Source organism: Ochotona curzoniae, unplaced genomic scaffold, assembly GCF_017591425.1.
Source record: "Ochotona curzoniae isolate NIBS_2020 unplaced genomic scaffold, NIBS_Ocur_1.0 contig_43, whole genome shotgun sequence".
Classification (NCBI taxonomy): domain Eukaryota; kingdom Metazoa; phylum Chordata; class Mammalia; order Lagomorpha; family Ochotonidae; genus Ochotona; species Ochotona curzoniae.
In genome coordinates this window covers 38,569,770-38,584,883 of record NW_024466218.1, presented here as the reverse complement: position 1 = coordinate 38,584,883, position 15,114 = coordinate 38,569,770, and the positions used below count along the sequence as shown (strand labels likewise).

At 60.4% G+C, this 15,114-nt stretch overlaps 1 protein-coding gene across 7 annotated transcripts in view; it reads left to right on the top strand.

The window, feature by feature from the left end:
• Nucleotides 1–529: 529 nt before the first annotated feature.
• Nucleotides 530–15,114, top strand: part of LOC121159739 (myelin basic protein) — a 53,985-nt gene continuing 39,400 nt past the window's right edge. For all 7 annotated transcript variants that reach the window (XR_005884413.1, XM_040985148.1, XM_040985147.1 and 4 more), the window contains exons 1-2: nucleotides 530–606; nucleotides 12,113–12,187. Coding sequence is in view for 6 of the 7 variants with exons in the window: in XM_040985148.1 (XP_040841082.1) it covers nucleotides 12,137–12,187 (51 nt within the window). In the remaining variant the exon portion in view is untranslated. The remainder of the gene's footprint in view (nucleotides 607–12,112; nucleotides 12,188–15,114) is intronic.

Sequence of the window (15,114 nt, the reverse complement as noted above, 5' to 3'; positions counted from 1 at the left end):
GTTCCCCGGGGCACTGGATCAGGAGGAAGGCTCAGGCCTCGCTCCTGTCTGTTTTCCACACTGTCACGGCCCAGGGCTCAGGCGCGGGAAAACTCCACGCACTGGACCACGCCCCGGAGGCCAGGTGAGTAAGGTCCACGCTGCGCCTTCCTGCGGGTCACGAGGGCGAGGCCGCACGAGACGCGCCCCACCTGCCCCTCTCACACAGGACACGCGCACCTGAGGAGCTGCCGCGGGCCCGGGGTTACCGGATTCGGCGTCGGGGTCTCCGCCGCCGCCCCTACGCCAGGGTAGCAAACTGAGCCGGACAACAGCCGCCCGTCTCGGGGCCGGCCAGGTGAGGTGCCCCGGGACCTCGGGCCGCATCTCGGAGGCCCCGCGCAGGCCGAGCGAGCGGCCCCTGGCGCCCGGCCGCCCCGCGGGCCGGAGTTCCGGGGAGAGCGGGGCGGGCCCGGTGTTTACCTGGCGCGCAGGAAGCCGCGGCGGCCGGGGCGGGGAAGCGGGGTGCGCGCCCGGCCCTCGGAGCCGCCGCCAGTCGCCGCCGCGCGCGCCGAGGACGAGCCTGCGGCCCCGGGGCCCCGGCAGCCCGGGCAGCGAGCACGGCCGGTGGGTGGCCCTGGCGGGGCGCGGACGGCCCGGGCTGGGGAAGGGGGCGCCGGGCGCTGTCCCCGTGGCGCGGGAGCGCGCAGGTGGCCGAGCAGGTGGCAGCCGGGCGGCCTCCGGGCCCCGCAGCGGGGTGGGGCGCGCGCGCGGCTGTACGCGCCGGGGTGCCGGGGGCTGCAACTCGACGGGGTGATGGGGGTGGTCTCGAGCGGCCAAACCGCGCGCGGGCTGGGGGTGCAAGTGGGAGGCGGAGAGGGGTCGGCTCTTGGGCCCGCGCGGACGCGTGCGAGGGACAGCTGGAGGGCGCGCCGGGGGTCCAGGCCGCCAGCGGGGCTCCCTCGCGGCCCGGGGCCCGCGCCCGCCCCTCCCCCGGCAGAGGCGCAGTTTCCCTTTGAGCTCGGAGGGCGGCCCGGGGAGGCTGCGCCTCGGCTTCCGCCTTGGCGGGGCCGATCCCCACGCCCGCCGCAAGTGTGGGCCGAAGCGCCACGCCGAGTGGCCGCTGTGTCCCCCCGCCGGCTCCGCGACCATTGGCCGTGACTGCGGCCTCAGCCGCGGGTGGAGGCTTGGGGGGGTGTCGCGGTGGGAACCGGGCAGTGCTAACCCGGAAGGCCCCCCGGGCGGGAGCAGAGTGTGTCAGGGTTCCCACTCACTCCAGGGCATCCCCGCCGCCCCACCGTGAGTTTTGAAGGCCCAGGGAGGCAGTGCTCCCTGCATTCCTGTCTTCTTGCCTGGCCCAGCACAAAGTCCGGGAGAGACTGCTTGACTGGTGCAGGGGCCAGTTCCGAGGGTCACTCGGCAGCTGCTGGCTGCCACCACCTTGAGAGCGCAGGCGGCGCCGCTGGTTGTGCACCTGCCCCGAGTGTCACGCTGTGGTGCCTGAGCCCCTGTTCCCGTCTGAGCACGGGAGGTTAGCTGGGAGCCATTTCAGAGTCTGTGAGTTTTGCTTTGGATTCTTTCCCCAGGGCACACACTTGAGGTCAGCCCCTGCCCTTGTGATCTGTCTGCTGGGTCCCGACAGGTGGGTGGCCTCACCAGTTGGCGCTGCCAGTTCCCTGCATGGAAAACCACCTGTGGCTGCTGTTGTGACCCCAGAGCCAGGAGGACCACCACCAGGGCATCTGCCGGGTGTGGCACCTGAGAAGGGCCCCTGCTGTCCTTGTCCCTCTTGTAAACCCACCCCTGGGAGATGGCCCCACCCTGTAAGCCACTTCCTTCTCCCTCTCCTGTGGTCAGAAGGCGCCGTCCTCAGCTTCCTGAGTTGTCAAGGAGGAAGAAGAGTGTCGTGGTGACTCTGGCGCGGTGGGTGCCCCTGGAGCCCCATCGGCCCCAAGAGCCGTGGCTGGCAGGGGAGCGGACTGTGGGCTCAGAGCCGACTAGGAATGGGGCAGCAAGAGGGCCTCATCCAGAGTGTGTGCCAGTGAAGCAATGCAAGGAGACCTCCCGCAAGCCTTCCCCCAGCCCCCTGGTACCCCAGCAAGCCAAAAGTGGGCAGGACAGCCAGGGCAACGCACAGGGCTTCCGTCCAGTGCCCCAGTGGTAGCTGTACCTGCCCATTGTGGAGCTGCTAGGTCTGGACAGTCAACCAAATGAGTTACAGGAGCAGGCATCCACCTGGGGTTCCTGGGGACTCCCAGCTACAGCTCTGATCTGTTTTCTGCCAGCACATGTCCCAGGAAGCAGCTATGAGGGTCAGGGGACTTGGTCCCTGCCAGTTCCTGGAAGCCCCAAGCCCACTGAGTGCCGGGCATTTGGGGAGTGAGCCAGTGGGCAAGGTGTACCCTCCCTGGGCCCCCGCCAGCCCCCACTGTGGTGTGGGTGTGAGAGGCACTCGCTGGGCCCCTTCTGTGGTGTGTGTGTGTGTGTGTGTGTGTGTGTGTGTGTGTGTGTGTGTGTGTCCTTGCCTTGCTCATAAATCAGTGCGTAGATGCAGTTCTGAGCGTTAATTTATTCTGGACTAGCTGAGTAGGTGTGAGGCACTGTTGGAAAAGCAGGAGGCTCTCTGAAAGCTGAGAATAAACAGATTTCTGTGACGTGAGTGCTCCGTAAATGCCAAAGTGAGCAGGCCGGCCTGCAGTGCCACCCAGGCCCGGACAAGCTGTGTGGCATGGAAGGTATGGCCAGGCGAGCTGGCAGGACCCGCCTGCCATGGCCAGGATCTGGAAGCCTAGGTGATCACCCGATCCCGGTCACCCTGCAGGGCAAGCATTTGGTCTGACCTGGGCACGGGAGCTGTGTGGTCACACGTGGGCATGCCAAGCATCCGAGCCCTCCTCGGGGTGGCACAGAGCGGCTGGCTTTGTGAGCACTGCAGGTGCAGGTGGACAGCCTGCGTAACCTTCGCAGATGGCCTTCCTCCGCTCCCCAGCCAGGGTGCCTCTTCCCGGATGCTCTGAGGTGGATGCCAAGCTGGGTGAAGCTGAAGGCCTCGTGTTCAGCTGCCGAGCAGGCGTCTGTGCTGCATGGGCCTCTTCCTGGAAGACCTCCGGGCTGCACCCACCCCAGAGTTCTCACCATGGAGCCTCCGTGTACTCAGGAACAGGTCGTGGCTTGGACAGGTTTTCAATTCTGTGGGATGAATACCTGCGAACCAGCCTGTGAGTCACGTGGGAAGCACGTGTCGGCTCATGCCCAGGAGTGGCTATGCCACAGGTCTGGGTCGCCCAGAGCCCACTGCCTGCACGGTGCTTGGTTCTGTGGCCAGCTGTTCTGGTGGGTGTGTGGTGCCAGCTCAGCACGATGTAGCCTGCAGGTGCTCATGGCAGACAAGGCCACCTCCCGTGTGGCCACCTGCCACCTGTAGACCCTCGGAGCAACCTGCCCCTGCCTTTGCCCACTTCACAGGAGGCTTCCGTCTTCCACCATGGAGTGTAGGTGGCCACCTGTCTTGGCTCCAACACTTCCTGCCAGTTCAGTTGAGTCTCCGCCCTGTGGGCCTGTGGCAGAGGGGACCTTGTCATGGTCTCAGGCTCTGGTCTGAGCGCTCTTGGTCCAGCTCAGAGCCCCAGACACTTTATTCTGTGGGTTTTGTCCTTTTCCCCTGAAGCCTGCTGTAGGTGTGTGGTTGATCTTGTGTCAGGTGTGAGGTGAGCTGGAAGATTCCGGGTTGGTCCTGTCCAGGGGTCCTAGGACTTGCCACTGACTTTGGTCCTCATGTCACACCGCCCAGTCCTCCTGACCAGCCTGTGTTTGCTGTCGGGGTGCCGTACCTCCTCGTGTGAGTTGTAGAGTAACCCATTCGTCGTGCGTTTAAAACCCTTGCTGGACTTCCTTGCCCGGGTCGGTTGGTGGAGAAGGAGCGACTAGTCGGGCTGTTAACATTGCTGATTTGTTGGTTCTGTCCGTCTCCTCAGCCGAGTGGCATTGTTCTCAGCGTATACATCCTAAGCATGCAAATGTTTTCGTAGGCGACTTAAATGCTTTCTCTGCGGCCTCTGTCGGTTGCATCGTGTCTTCACTTGGAGTGTGCACGCGTGCTGGGGAGGACGCGGGGCCATGAACTTGCTGAGCTCACTCCGTACCCTGGTAGACGTCTCTGTGTGAGCCACCATGTCCTCTGCAGTTTGGGTTCCCCATCTGTCTCCACTTTCTTTTAAAGATTTGTTTTATTTTTATTTGAAAGGCAGAGTTAGAAGGAGAGACAGAGGGACAGGAGTAGAGAAAGATCTTCCATCTGCTGGCTCACTCTCCATGTGGCTGCAGTGTCCGAAGCCAGGAGCCTCTTCCAGATCTTCCAAGCACCGGGCTCACCTGCCACTGCTCTCCCAGGCCGTCAGCAGCTGGGACAGGAGGTGCCGGCACTGCAGATGGAGGCTCAGCCTGCTATGCCACCGTGCCAGCTCCTCTCGCAGTAGCTAGGACCTTTGCCTGGTGCAGCTGTGGCTTCCAGTGTGAGCAGAGAGGGGTGCAGAGGGTTGGGGCGTCAGGGCTTTGGCCTAGGCTGTCTGCCACTACCTCTGACTCCTGCTGTTTTGCATTGTCCTCGTGGTGGTCACTAACAAAAAGTCCAGTACGTGCTCCAGGCGCCCGCTGACTGGGAACACAGCTGCTGCTGCTTCGTCTCCTGCCCCTCCTGCAAGTGAATCGATTTTCAAAGAAGTCACTGACATGGTTATTCTGGTCACCTGGCCCCCTTGGCAGGGGCTCAGTACCAGAGTCCCCGCTGCCCTGACCCAGCGGCCCCAGAGGAGACACGTGGACAGCTGTGTGCACAGGAGCCTGCACTGCGCGTCCCAGAAGGAGTGGAGCCGCAGGGGGCGGAGGTGGAAACTCAGGTGTCTCCCAGGCCTGGAGGGGTCCCCGCAACACGGGCTTGGGGTCCTCGGAGCCCAGGGCAGAGCACAAGAGGCCTGGACTAGCCCGTTGGGCAGCATGTGGCCTGCACATGGGAACACCCAGAGTCCAGGCAGCCTGCTGTTAGCTCCCCAGGCTAGCAAGGGAGGCGGGCCCATGCCTAGGTCCCAGTCCTGCCTGACTCAGCATGTCCCCCGGGGCGGCCTCTGGAGGCCTCTCCTTTTCCTACCATTTACAGAGTGACAGCAGGCGGTGGGCACCCTGCCTGGCATCCCCTCACTCTTCCCGGGCCTCAGTCGTTACAGCTCTGCACTGCGTGTCACAGTCCGCTCCCAGGCGGTTAATCTTCCACCACTTCATGTGGAACCATGTTTGTTATTAACATAAGTTATAATTCAGGTCAAGCATTTTTTAAAGCACAGGAAATAATACTGACTGAGCTAACTAGTTACCCTTTCAGAAAAACAAAACAATGGATTCTCTTATTCCTCTAAAAGCTCAAACAAAATTTTAAGATTTATTTTTATTGGAAAGGCAGATTTCCAGAGAGAAAGATCTTGCATCCGCTGCTCCACTCCCCAAGGGGCACAATGGCCTGAGCTGAGCTGATCGCAAGCCAGGAGCCAGAAACCTCCTGCATGGGCTCGTGGGTGCAGGGTCCCAAGGCTTTGGGCCATCCTCACTGCTTTCCCAGGCCACAAGCGGGGAGCTGGGTGGGAAATGGGGCCACCAAGACACGAACCGGTGCCCATATGGGACCCTGTGCATGGAAAGTGAGGATTTAGCCACTAAGCCATTGTGCCAGGCCCAAGTTCACATTACTTCTAAGAAATAAAATAACAGGGAGCCTTCCAGCAAGTCCTCTGCTGGCCTGGTGGAGGCTGGCAGCTTCCTGAAGCCAGGGACTCGCTGTCCTGTAGTCACGTGCACACTGCCCACTGTGTGCGGTCAACATGTGTGCTCTGTCCATGTGACCCCTCTGACCAACCCATAGTCCTGATTGCACCAGAATTCCTGTGTCAGTCCTGCAACAGGCTGGTCCTCATTCCTGGGCAGTGTGCAGGCTCTGGCAATGAGGTGGGGACCAGAGGGCCACCCTGCTGGCCCCTGGGCTTGCTCGAGGACCTGGGCGTGTGGCCCCAGGACTGGATGGAGATAGGCTGCAGGTGTGTGTGGTGAGGACGTGCTCAGGCCCCTCCACCGCAGTGCCCCTCAGGATGCGCTGAGTGCGCCCTGGTTCCCTGGAGACAGGCTAGAATGGAGGCGTGCTAGGGCCGTGTGTTGGATACTGAATGTTGGCACTTCCTTGTGGCTCAGCAAGTCAAGCCATCCGAGTGGCCTTGTTCACTGCTGGATAGCAGCCCTGCGGGTACCGTGGCCATGTCCTTGTGGTGTCAGCTGATGTGGGCTCCCTGCCCTTCAGGCCGAGCTGGATGGAACCCGAGTGTCAGGAGTGTCATTGGAGCACCCCAGCCCACTCAGCCCTCATGCGGTTGCACAGGAGCTTGCTGGAGCTCAAGGGCTCTTCACCCACAAAAGCAAATGTCGGGTGTCTGACAGCAGCAGAACACAGGATCGGCCGTGTCTGAGTCCTGGATCCCAAGTGACTCTGGCTGGCCCTTGTCCTCTGTCCTGGGAAGGGGCAGACCCGCTCCTGTGTCCCCACCCTGCAGCCTTATGCACTTCCCTGAGGATATGTGTGACACGCTCTCACACGCATGTGCAGGTGCTCGTGACACTATCACACGTGTCTGTACATACATGTGAGAGTGTGTCCTGAGCACCTGCACACATGTTCTGGTGAAGTGCATGGATCTGCACCCAGCCAGACCGTGTCACACATGTGTGCAATACTTGCAAACATGTGCACAGATGGTTTCCGGAAGCTGACAAATTCTCGAGTTTTCCCTGGCAAACTGAACCGCTAGCAGGAAGAATGACTCATTGGTGATGCAGCTTTATGCGGGCAGAATGCTTCTGTGTGGATCATGTGTTTCCGTTGCTTTCTGCCTCTGAGAGAGTAGCGTGTATTTCCTGCTGCTGGTGCGTCTGTAGCCGGCGAATGCTCAAGGACATTCCTGTCCTGTGTCCAGCTGCCTGTGCGCTGAAACCTGACACCGTGCGGCTCAGCAGCCAGGTGTACATGGAGCGTGCCCTGCCACGCAGTGACTTGCACGGACTGGGCAGCTGTGTCCGGGGTGAGAGGCGCTGTGTGCCTGGCAGGGACAGCACCCTCGGGCATGGTTGCCTTGTCCTCGGTGTGCTCACAGTTTGATCAGGGGTCTGGAGCCCACAGGTAAGAGTCCCGTGTCAGAGGTTTGCCCAGTGCCCCAGCTCTGCATGGTAAGTCTCTGTGGCGCAGTGTGTTAAGCTAGTGTCTGCACAGCAGCAGCCCAGATGACTGTGGGTTCGAGTCCACACTGCTCCACTTCCAGTGCAGTTTTCTATAAGTGCACCTGGGAAGCAGTGGAGGCTGGCCCAGGTGCTTGGGCCCTGCCAGCCGTGTGGAAGACCTGGAAGGAATCCTGACTCGTGGCTTTACCCTGAGCTGGCTGTGCTGCCATTTGGGCAGCAAACCAGTGGGCAGATCACTGTCCCTGTCCTGCAGCTCTGCCTGCCAGTAGGTCCTCAAAAAGTCCCTCAGCAGGAGCTGGCACCGATGAGGACGGAGGAGCCAAAGCTGGTTTGAATCAAGAACAGGCTCGTTAGGTGTCCTCTACCCCGAGCCCCTGCTCCCAGCTTCCCGAGCTGCCTGTGTGTGTGTGTGTGTGTGTGTGTGTGTGGTGGCTGTATCAATAGTGAGTACATATGAGCGTGTGTGCACAGGGAATGCATGGATGTGTAGTAGTGTGCAGTGTGTGCACACGTGTGTGTACAGTGACTGCATCAGTAGTACAGCTATGCGTTGTGAGCACACGTGAGCATGCACGGATGTGTGGAGAATCTGCACATAGGAGTGTGTGTGTGCACGTGTGCTTCTCGAGTACATGCCCCCAGGAGACCCTGACAGGCTGCGTTCTCCTGCCTCCTCTGTGGACTTAGCCTCCTCCTGCAGGGTCTGCCAGCAGCTGCCCAGTGCCAGCAGCTGCCCAGTGCCAGTGGCCTTGTAGACGTGCTGTCGAGTGACACTTGGTCCCTGTGGACACTCAGCGGCTCTGAGCATCCCCAGGAGACCAGGCTGCTGGCACAGATGCTGGAGCATGAGGAGGTGCTCACAGAGACCCAGGCCTGGCCTCCACCCCAGGGTCAGCCCAGCTCTGCTGCTGCACCGACTCGGCTGTACAGAGTGCAGTGTCACCCTCAGGCTTAAATCTGTGCTTGGAGGCAAGGAAGTCACAGTCCCTCAAATGGTGTGAATCTGGAGGTGTTGGTGGTGGTTAGCATGTGATGTGATTGTGGCGGTGTTGATGTGGTGTGATTGTGGGGGTGTTGATGGCGGTTAGCATGTGGTGTGATTGTGGGGGTGTTGATGGTTAGCGTGTGGTGTGATTGTGGGGGTGTTGATGGTTAGCGTGTGGTGTGATTGTGGGGGTGTTGATGGTTAGCGTGTGGTGTGATTGTGGGGGTGTTGATGGTGGTTAGCGTGTGGTGTGATTGTGGGGGTGTTGATGGTGGTTAGCATGTGGTGTGATTGTGGGGGTGTTGATGGTTAGCGTGTGATGTGATTGTGGGGGTGTTGATGTGTGATTGTGGGGGTGTTGATGGTGGTTAGCGTGTAGTGTGATTGGGGGGGTGTTGATGGTGGTTAGTGTGTGGTGTGATTGTGGGGGTGTTGATGGTAGTTAGTGTGTGGTGTGATTGTGGGGGTGTTGATGGTGGTTAGTGTGTAGTGTGATTGTGGGGATGTTGGTGGTGGTTAGTGTGTGGTGTGATTGTGGGGTGTTGATGGTGGTTAGTGTGTGGTGTGATTGTGGGGGTGTTGATGGTTAGCGTGTGGTGTGATTGTGGGGGTGTTGATGGTTAGCGTGTGGTGTGAATCTGGGGTGTTGATGGTTAGCATGTGGTGTGAATCTGGGGTGTTGGTGGTGGTTAGCATGTGGTATGATTGTGGCGGTGTTGATGTGGTGTGATTGTGGGGGTGTTGATGGTGGTTAGTGTGTGGTGTGATTGTGGGGGTGTTGATGGTGGTTAGTGTGTGGTGTGATTGTGGGGGTGTTGATGGTGGTTAGTGTGTAGTGTGATTGTGGGGATGTTGGTGGTGGTTAGCATGTGGTGTGAATCTGGGGTGTTGATGGTTGGCGTGTGGTGTGAATCTTGGGTGTTGATGGTTAGCATGCTGGAAGCAAACGTAATGAGACACCTAATGAACAGCTCTGTGTCATCTCCGTGGGTGGGACCAGCCACAAAGCTGTGAACTTGACAGCCAGATGTTTGCTTCCTTCCAAACTAATTCTCCATTTCCTGTGAAATGCACCCAGGGCGCACTTCATTTTGATGAAGCAGCAGCGGGTGGGCCGACCTCGTGGGATTAGTTGCTGCTGTTGAAAGCCGTCTCAGATGATGGCAGACCTGGGCATCTGGGGCAGACTTGGGGGCGCTGTGTGCTCTGGCTGTCTGCCGTTCTATTCTTCACTCACTCACCTGCTGCCCTGTAGCAGGGCTCTGAGAGCTCCGGGGTTGAACAGTGTAGCCCACACTCCGTGTGTCGTGTCTCTGCCGTAGTGTCCACATCAAAGCACACGAGGAGAGGGGCCACCTGTTCATCCTGTCAGTGTGTTTAGCGCCGTTGGTGCCTGGCATGGAACAGTTGGCCTGAGAGAGCTCCCGGCCTGGCAGGTCTGCCCACAGTGCACACAGAGCAGAGATCTGGTCAATTCACGGCCACACTTGAGCCACAGTGCTGGCAGCCCACCCTGCCTGTCCCCGCCATGTGCGCTGAGCCTCTCGGTCCTTCTGAGTGTGTGAGTTGGCAGCTGAGAAACTGGGAGACGAGACACTGTTGGCCACACCTGCTGATGGAGGCCCTCCTGGGGCTGGCTCTGCCACAGCCCTCCACCATGTCCAGTGCTCTGGCACTGCGTGTCCCTGTCCAGTGCCCTCTGCTCTGTCTACCGTCTGTCTGGGTGGAGTTCACAGGGCCACGGTCAGGCTGCATTCTTTCTCCTGATTAGAATCGCCAGGGGAAAGTTCCAGGAGGTTCTGAGAGGAAGTCATACTTTAAAATGCTGCATACCCATGTGAAGGCGTGGCATCACTTAGGAATTAGGCTCTGAGCCAGTTTCTTGCAAGACCAGAGTGGAGGGGCTCAGTGGAATCTTCTTCCTGGCTAGAACCTGACGCTTCGCACAGACAGCTGCTTTTGTGGGCCCAGCACAGTGACGTCTTGGAGACACTGGCAGCGTAGGGCCCAGCGCACGGTTCCCCTCCACGTGGGCTGTGTGGAGCCAGCACACCTGATGGCCCAGGAATGTATGAGTCGTCCCTAGGGGATTTAGAAAACGCCGAGCCCAACTTCCCTGCCCTGCCATGAGCTGTGCCCAAAGCATCCGTGGTTCCTCCAGGGACCCGGGCTGCCAGCTGAGGAGGGGACACGTGGGCTGGTCACATGGGTGTGAGGGCCTGAGTCCTTGGATCCCTGGGTCAGCTGGCAGCTTCCACTGTGCCTTCGACAAGTGCGACTTCTGTCACGGGCATAGTGACAGGCAGGGCGGGAACAAGCAGGTGCAGGCCTGGGCACGTCAGTGCCAGGAAGCATGGGGTCCCTCTTCTGACACCCAGCCCTAGGGCGAGTGCAAGGCTGCGCTGGAGCCTGGCGAAGGCAGCAGGCCCTGCCACAGGTCACCAGGAGCGAGTAGACTGCAGGAGCCCCCACGGGTTGTGGGGCCAGGGCACCCATGCTCCCTGCTCAGAGGGACTGTGGGCTTCCCTCACGCCTGCCCCTGCTGTGCCTTCCACGGCCCGTCCAAGCAGCCCTGAGCAGCCCGTGCTGCCTAAGGAACTCGGAGTTGCTTCCTGGGATTTCCTCATTCCTGGCTCCTGTGTGTAAGCCAGCACAAGGTGGCAATAGGATCATTCAGCTACGAGCCAGACTCCACCTGCTATGTAGAAGCGGGTAGATATGCCTGTGGCAGCCCAAGGCTCGGCCCCTGCTCTCCCCTTCCCATCAGGCTTTGCCAAGTGGGCTTAGGTGTTTGGAGCCAACCAGATCTCCGGCAGCATCACGCACTTACCCGGTATGAAGGAGCCAAATAGGATGGAGCCCTCCTCGCAGCATCCGACCCCCGCCTCTGCAGCTGGCCCCTGCCCACGGTGCCAGGCCCTACTGCACCCTCTGGCTCAGCTCCCTCCTGGGACATGCAGGCAGGCATTAGCGCCCAGCCCAGTGGGCCACAGGGCTCTTGCAGTCACAGGCCTGTTTCTTCTCCCCATGCCCACCACGGTCGTGCAACCCTGCAAGCGCCGGGGTCCCCAACACACCATCCTGACCCAGGGACGCCAGCAGCCACCAGTGTCATTTTGTTTCCTTGTCTTGCCAGTGTGTAAGTTTGCCAGAATGTGCCAGTGGCAAGTCATATACATAAACACTTTGCTTTCAACCATGGGGTCCTCAGCTCTAGCTCCGCCTGGCTCATGAGTCCAGTTGAGGCTTGTTGGAAAGCCTGACCTGCCCTCCCGTTGCCTCGGTCCATCCTTCCCGTGGTGTAGGGTACAGTCACATCTCAGCAAGGCGTCCACATGTCAGCTGATTTACCAGGAGGCTTGGTCAAGGCCTGGTGCTCAGGACCCCACGGGCCAGCAGGGCCACGTGTTGCTGCTGCACCTTCAGGCACAATGGAGCCACCTGACTCCTCTGTGTGCCCCGAGAGGGCTGTGCTCTGCTCCCCCAGCCCCTTGTGTGCTCTGTCATCGCTCCCTCCTCCGGCAGCGGCTCCGAGGGACAGTAGAGCCAGGAATGGCTGTGGCTGTCCTCTGCTCTCCCACGTGAACTCCGGAGGGCAGAGCAGAACAGAAAGCGAGTTGCCCCCATGAGTTGCCCCCTTCTCTGTGTGGCAAGAACATGGGACACAGAGCGGGAGGACCGCTGGCTCGCGGGGGTCACCGGTTCTCTTGAACATGGTGATCCGCTGAGTGCCCTGGCTGTCGCTTCCTCTCCCCCAGAGGTCGGACACCCGGCTCTGGATGAAGTGCAGCCTCCACACAGGGCCCCCACTGGTCACAAGGTCTGTGTTGGCTTGTGGAAGTGCCGGCTTGCACGCTGACACCTCTCTTTTCCTTTCAGCTTCTGAGGAGCCTCCCGCTGAGGATGGGGAACCACGTGGGCAAGCGCGAGTTGAACGTGGAGAAGTCCGCTAAGGTACGAGAACCAGGCAGATGTGCAGTCCCTTGTGCCGTGTCTGTGCCACATGGTGGGGCACACTGGTGGGCTAAATGGATCCCATGTTTGAGCTCCCAGCCCCACCCTCCCACTGGCCCCGGGACTGAACCTGCCTGGGATCCAGGTGTCGGCTTGGTGGAGCTGTGTCTCTAATCCCTACCAAACAGGGAACTTGCATGGGCAGGTACTGGGTGCTCGGTGAAGCCCCCGGGCCCTGCTCCTCCAGACCCTGCCACCTCCACTTCTTCCTCTCTGGGGGATGCTCAGCTCTGACCACCCAACACCTTGCAAGCCTGGCTAGTTCAGGGCCCGACGCTCCAGGCTCTCACCTGCCTAAGTCTCTATACCAGCAGGACACCATTGCCCTCCTTCCCTTAGAAACATCCAGGGTGGCCCTTGGCACATGGAGGAGCCCAGTCCTGGTGAGACGTTGCCAGAGCCGGCAGGTGTAGTTGGCGCTGTCATTCGTGCAGATGCAGCCTGGGGATCCTCGACACGTGGGGTCTCCTGTGCTTCTAGTGGCTTCATCCTTTTGCAGCCTGCACTCAGGAGTGGCTCCCTCTGTCTGCAAGCTGGCATTGGTACAGTGATGCCAGGTCCCTGCTGGCCAGGCCCTGGGTGACCAGGCTGCCTCCCTGTTGCGCTCTGTCCCATGGCTGCTGCCCAAGGGCTGTTTGGGGTTATGAGGACACGAGCCTGACGTGGTACTAAACCTTGAGTCCTCCCAGAGGAGGCGCGGAGCAGTGTCCAGCAAGCTTGACCTGTGGTCTGCAGTCGGGCTCTGGTCCGTGAAAATGAGCCTTGTAGGGATGAATCTCTGCTGGGCTGTGCCCGGACCCTGTGCCTGCGTCAGCCACATTTTTTGTCTCCGTCAGCCCCAACAGTAGAACTAGCTGGCCTCTTGCCTCGTGGTGCACCAGGGCCAGTCCATTAATTGTACATTTCGCTCTGACTGCTGCTCAGTTGCCTGCATTAGCAGTCACCATAAAGTGCAAATGTGTGCCGGCACTGTACAAGAAGGCTCTGAGTCTGAGACGACTCAGAGTGAGGTGGCCGGAAGCTGCAGGCCAGGGCTGCGCAGTGGCCAGGACCTGCCCGGCGTGCAGCCCCTGCCTGCTGTGGTCACGCGAGGCAGGTCCGGGTTGACCAGATGCCGTTCTCAGGCTCTCACCTCCTGACCTCTAGTTTTAAAGAGTCGGAGTGTGAGAACATTGGCTGCCACAGCGGACCTGCAGCGGGCAGCTCTCGTGCACGCTCTGTGGAAAGTGTCTGCTGTCTCTGGGTGTTGGCCTGTGCTGCCCCTGGCATGAGTGAACTGCAAGGAACAGGACAGGAGCCCCTGCCCTGCCGTGTAAGGCTCCGTCTCTTGCTGGCAGGCATCTCAGGAAAGCTTTGTGTGCAGCCACAACACCACGCCCACGCGAAGGCCCCCCAGGAAGCCCCACCCTTCCAGCTTTGGGGCTGCCCATCTCTTTGGGAAGGTCCACTCCGTTCCACACCCAGGGTGCTTGGTGCACTCTGTCTAGAGACCAGGGGTGTTGATCCATCCTGGCTCCGTATCTTGCCTTGAAATTTCCTTTGCTTTCCCAGTGTGTGAGTCGAGTGACCGTGTGAGTGGGCAGCATGGGGAGAGGCAGCCGGCGCCTCCAGGCTGCTCTGTGCGTGAATGTAACTGTGCTGCACAGAGAAATGCAATACTCCTAGCAGCCCCAGAGGGTGGAGTTGATGCTCATGCATATCCGTTAACCTGAGCACTGTGTCCCTGCAGGGTCCTTGAGGAGGCCACCCTGGCGCCCAGGCCAGGGTGAGGGGTTGGGGGCAGCATGTCACAGCCTGCCCTTGCGTGGAGCGAGCCGGGGTTGATGAAGGTGGGGCAGCCACACAGGGCCCTGTCATTCACAGAACCCAGCAGCGCCAGACACGGAGTGGGAGTTTTTGTTAAGACGCATTTGGTGTGTTGAGTGGGCATGGGAACAAGCCTGGTCCCGGAGGAGGAGCCTGCTGTCCACCTGCCGGATGGGTGACCGTTCAGCGGAAGGGCAGTAGCGGCATTGGCTGGGGCGGAGGACTTCTGGGCACCTGGGCTGGCAACAGCGTCAGGATGACCAGAGTCAGAGATGTCCCTGGCCTTGCAGTGGACTCAGAGAAGCTCTCTCCCAGGGGAAGGTTGGCAGGCGGCACGCTTGGCCTTGGCACAGCGTGTGAGCGTTGGCCAGGAACAGGTGGGTGGCACCGAATTTGCGATGGGGAACGTGAAGCCCAAGGGCTGCAGGGTAATTAGCACACCCAGCCGGCCTTGGCAGCCTTCATTAGAAGCATTGTGGGGGCAGTTGGAAGCTCTGCCTCGGGCAGCACAAATCCAGCCACGCGGTGAGCACACAGCCCAGGCACGTGCCGGGCTCCTGGCTTCCTCCACCAAGCCGGGTGTGGGGCTCCAGGCACCGCCTGTGTCCTGGACCCAGGGGACTACGCCCTGTGCCCCCTCACACACTCTGAGTCTGCACCCTGGGCTAGGGTCTCTCAGGTCTAGAGATGAGCCACTGAGTTAATTCTTGGGGCAGATGCACGCGGCCTGAACACGTCTCACCCTCCTGTGGGGATACATGTGCCTGACAAGGCAGTGGCCGAGCCGTGAGCCTGGTGCACCCGGCCACTCTGCTGGCAATGTTGGGGTGCCCGTGCCCTCCTCCTCAAAAGGGGGCCCCTGCTAGGGATTCTGAATTTGTCTCTCTGGAGGTACCTTACCAACCAGGCAGGGCTGTGTGGCAGAACTGGCTCTGAGTCAGTGCTGGAGTCCAATAGAGACCCCAGGGCAGGCGAGGCCCTGTGGCCCCTGGACGGCAGGCAGGTGTGTGGTGTGTGATGTGCGTGCATGTATGTTGTGTGTCTGAGGTGTGTGGTGTGCC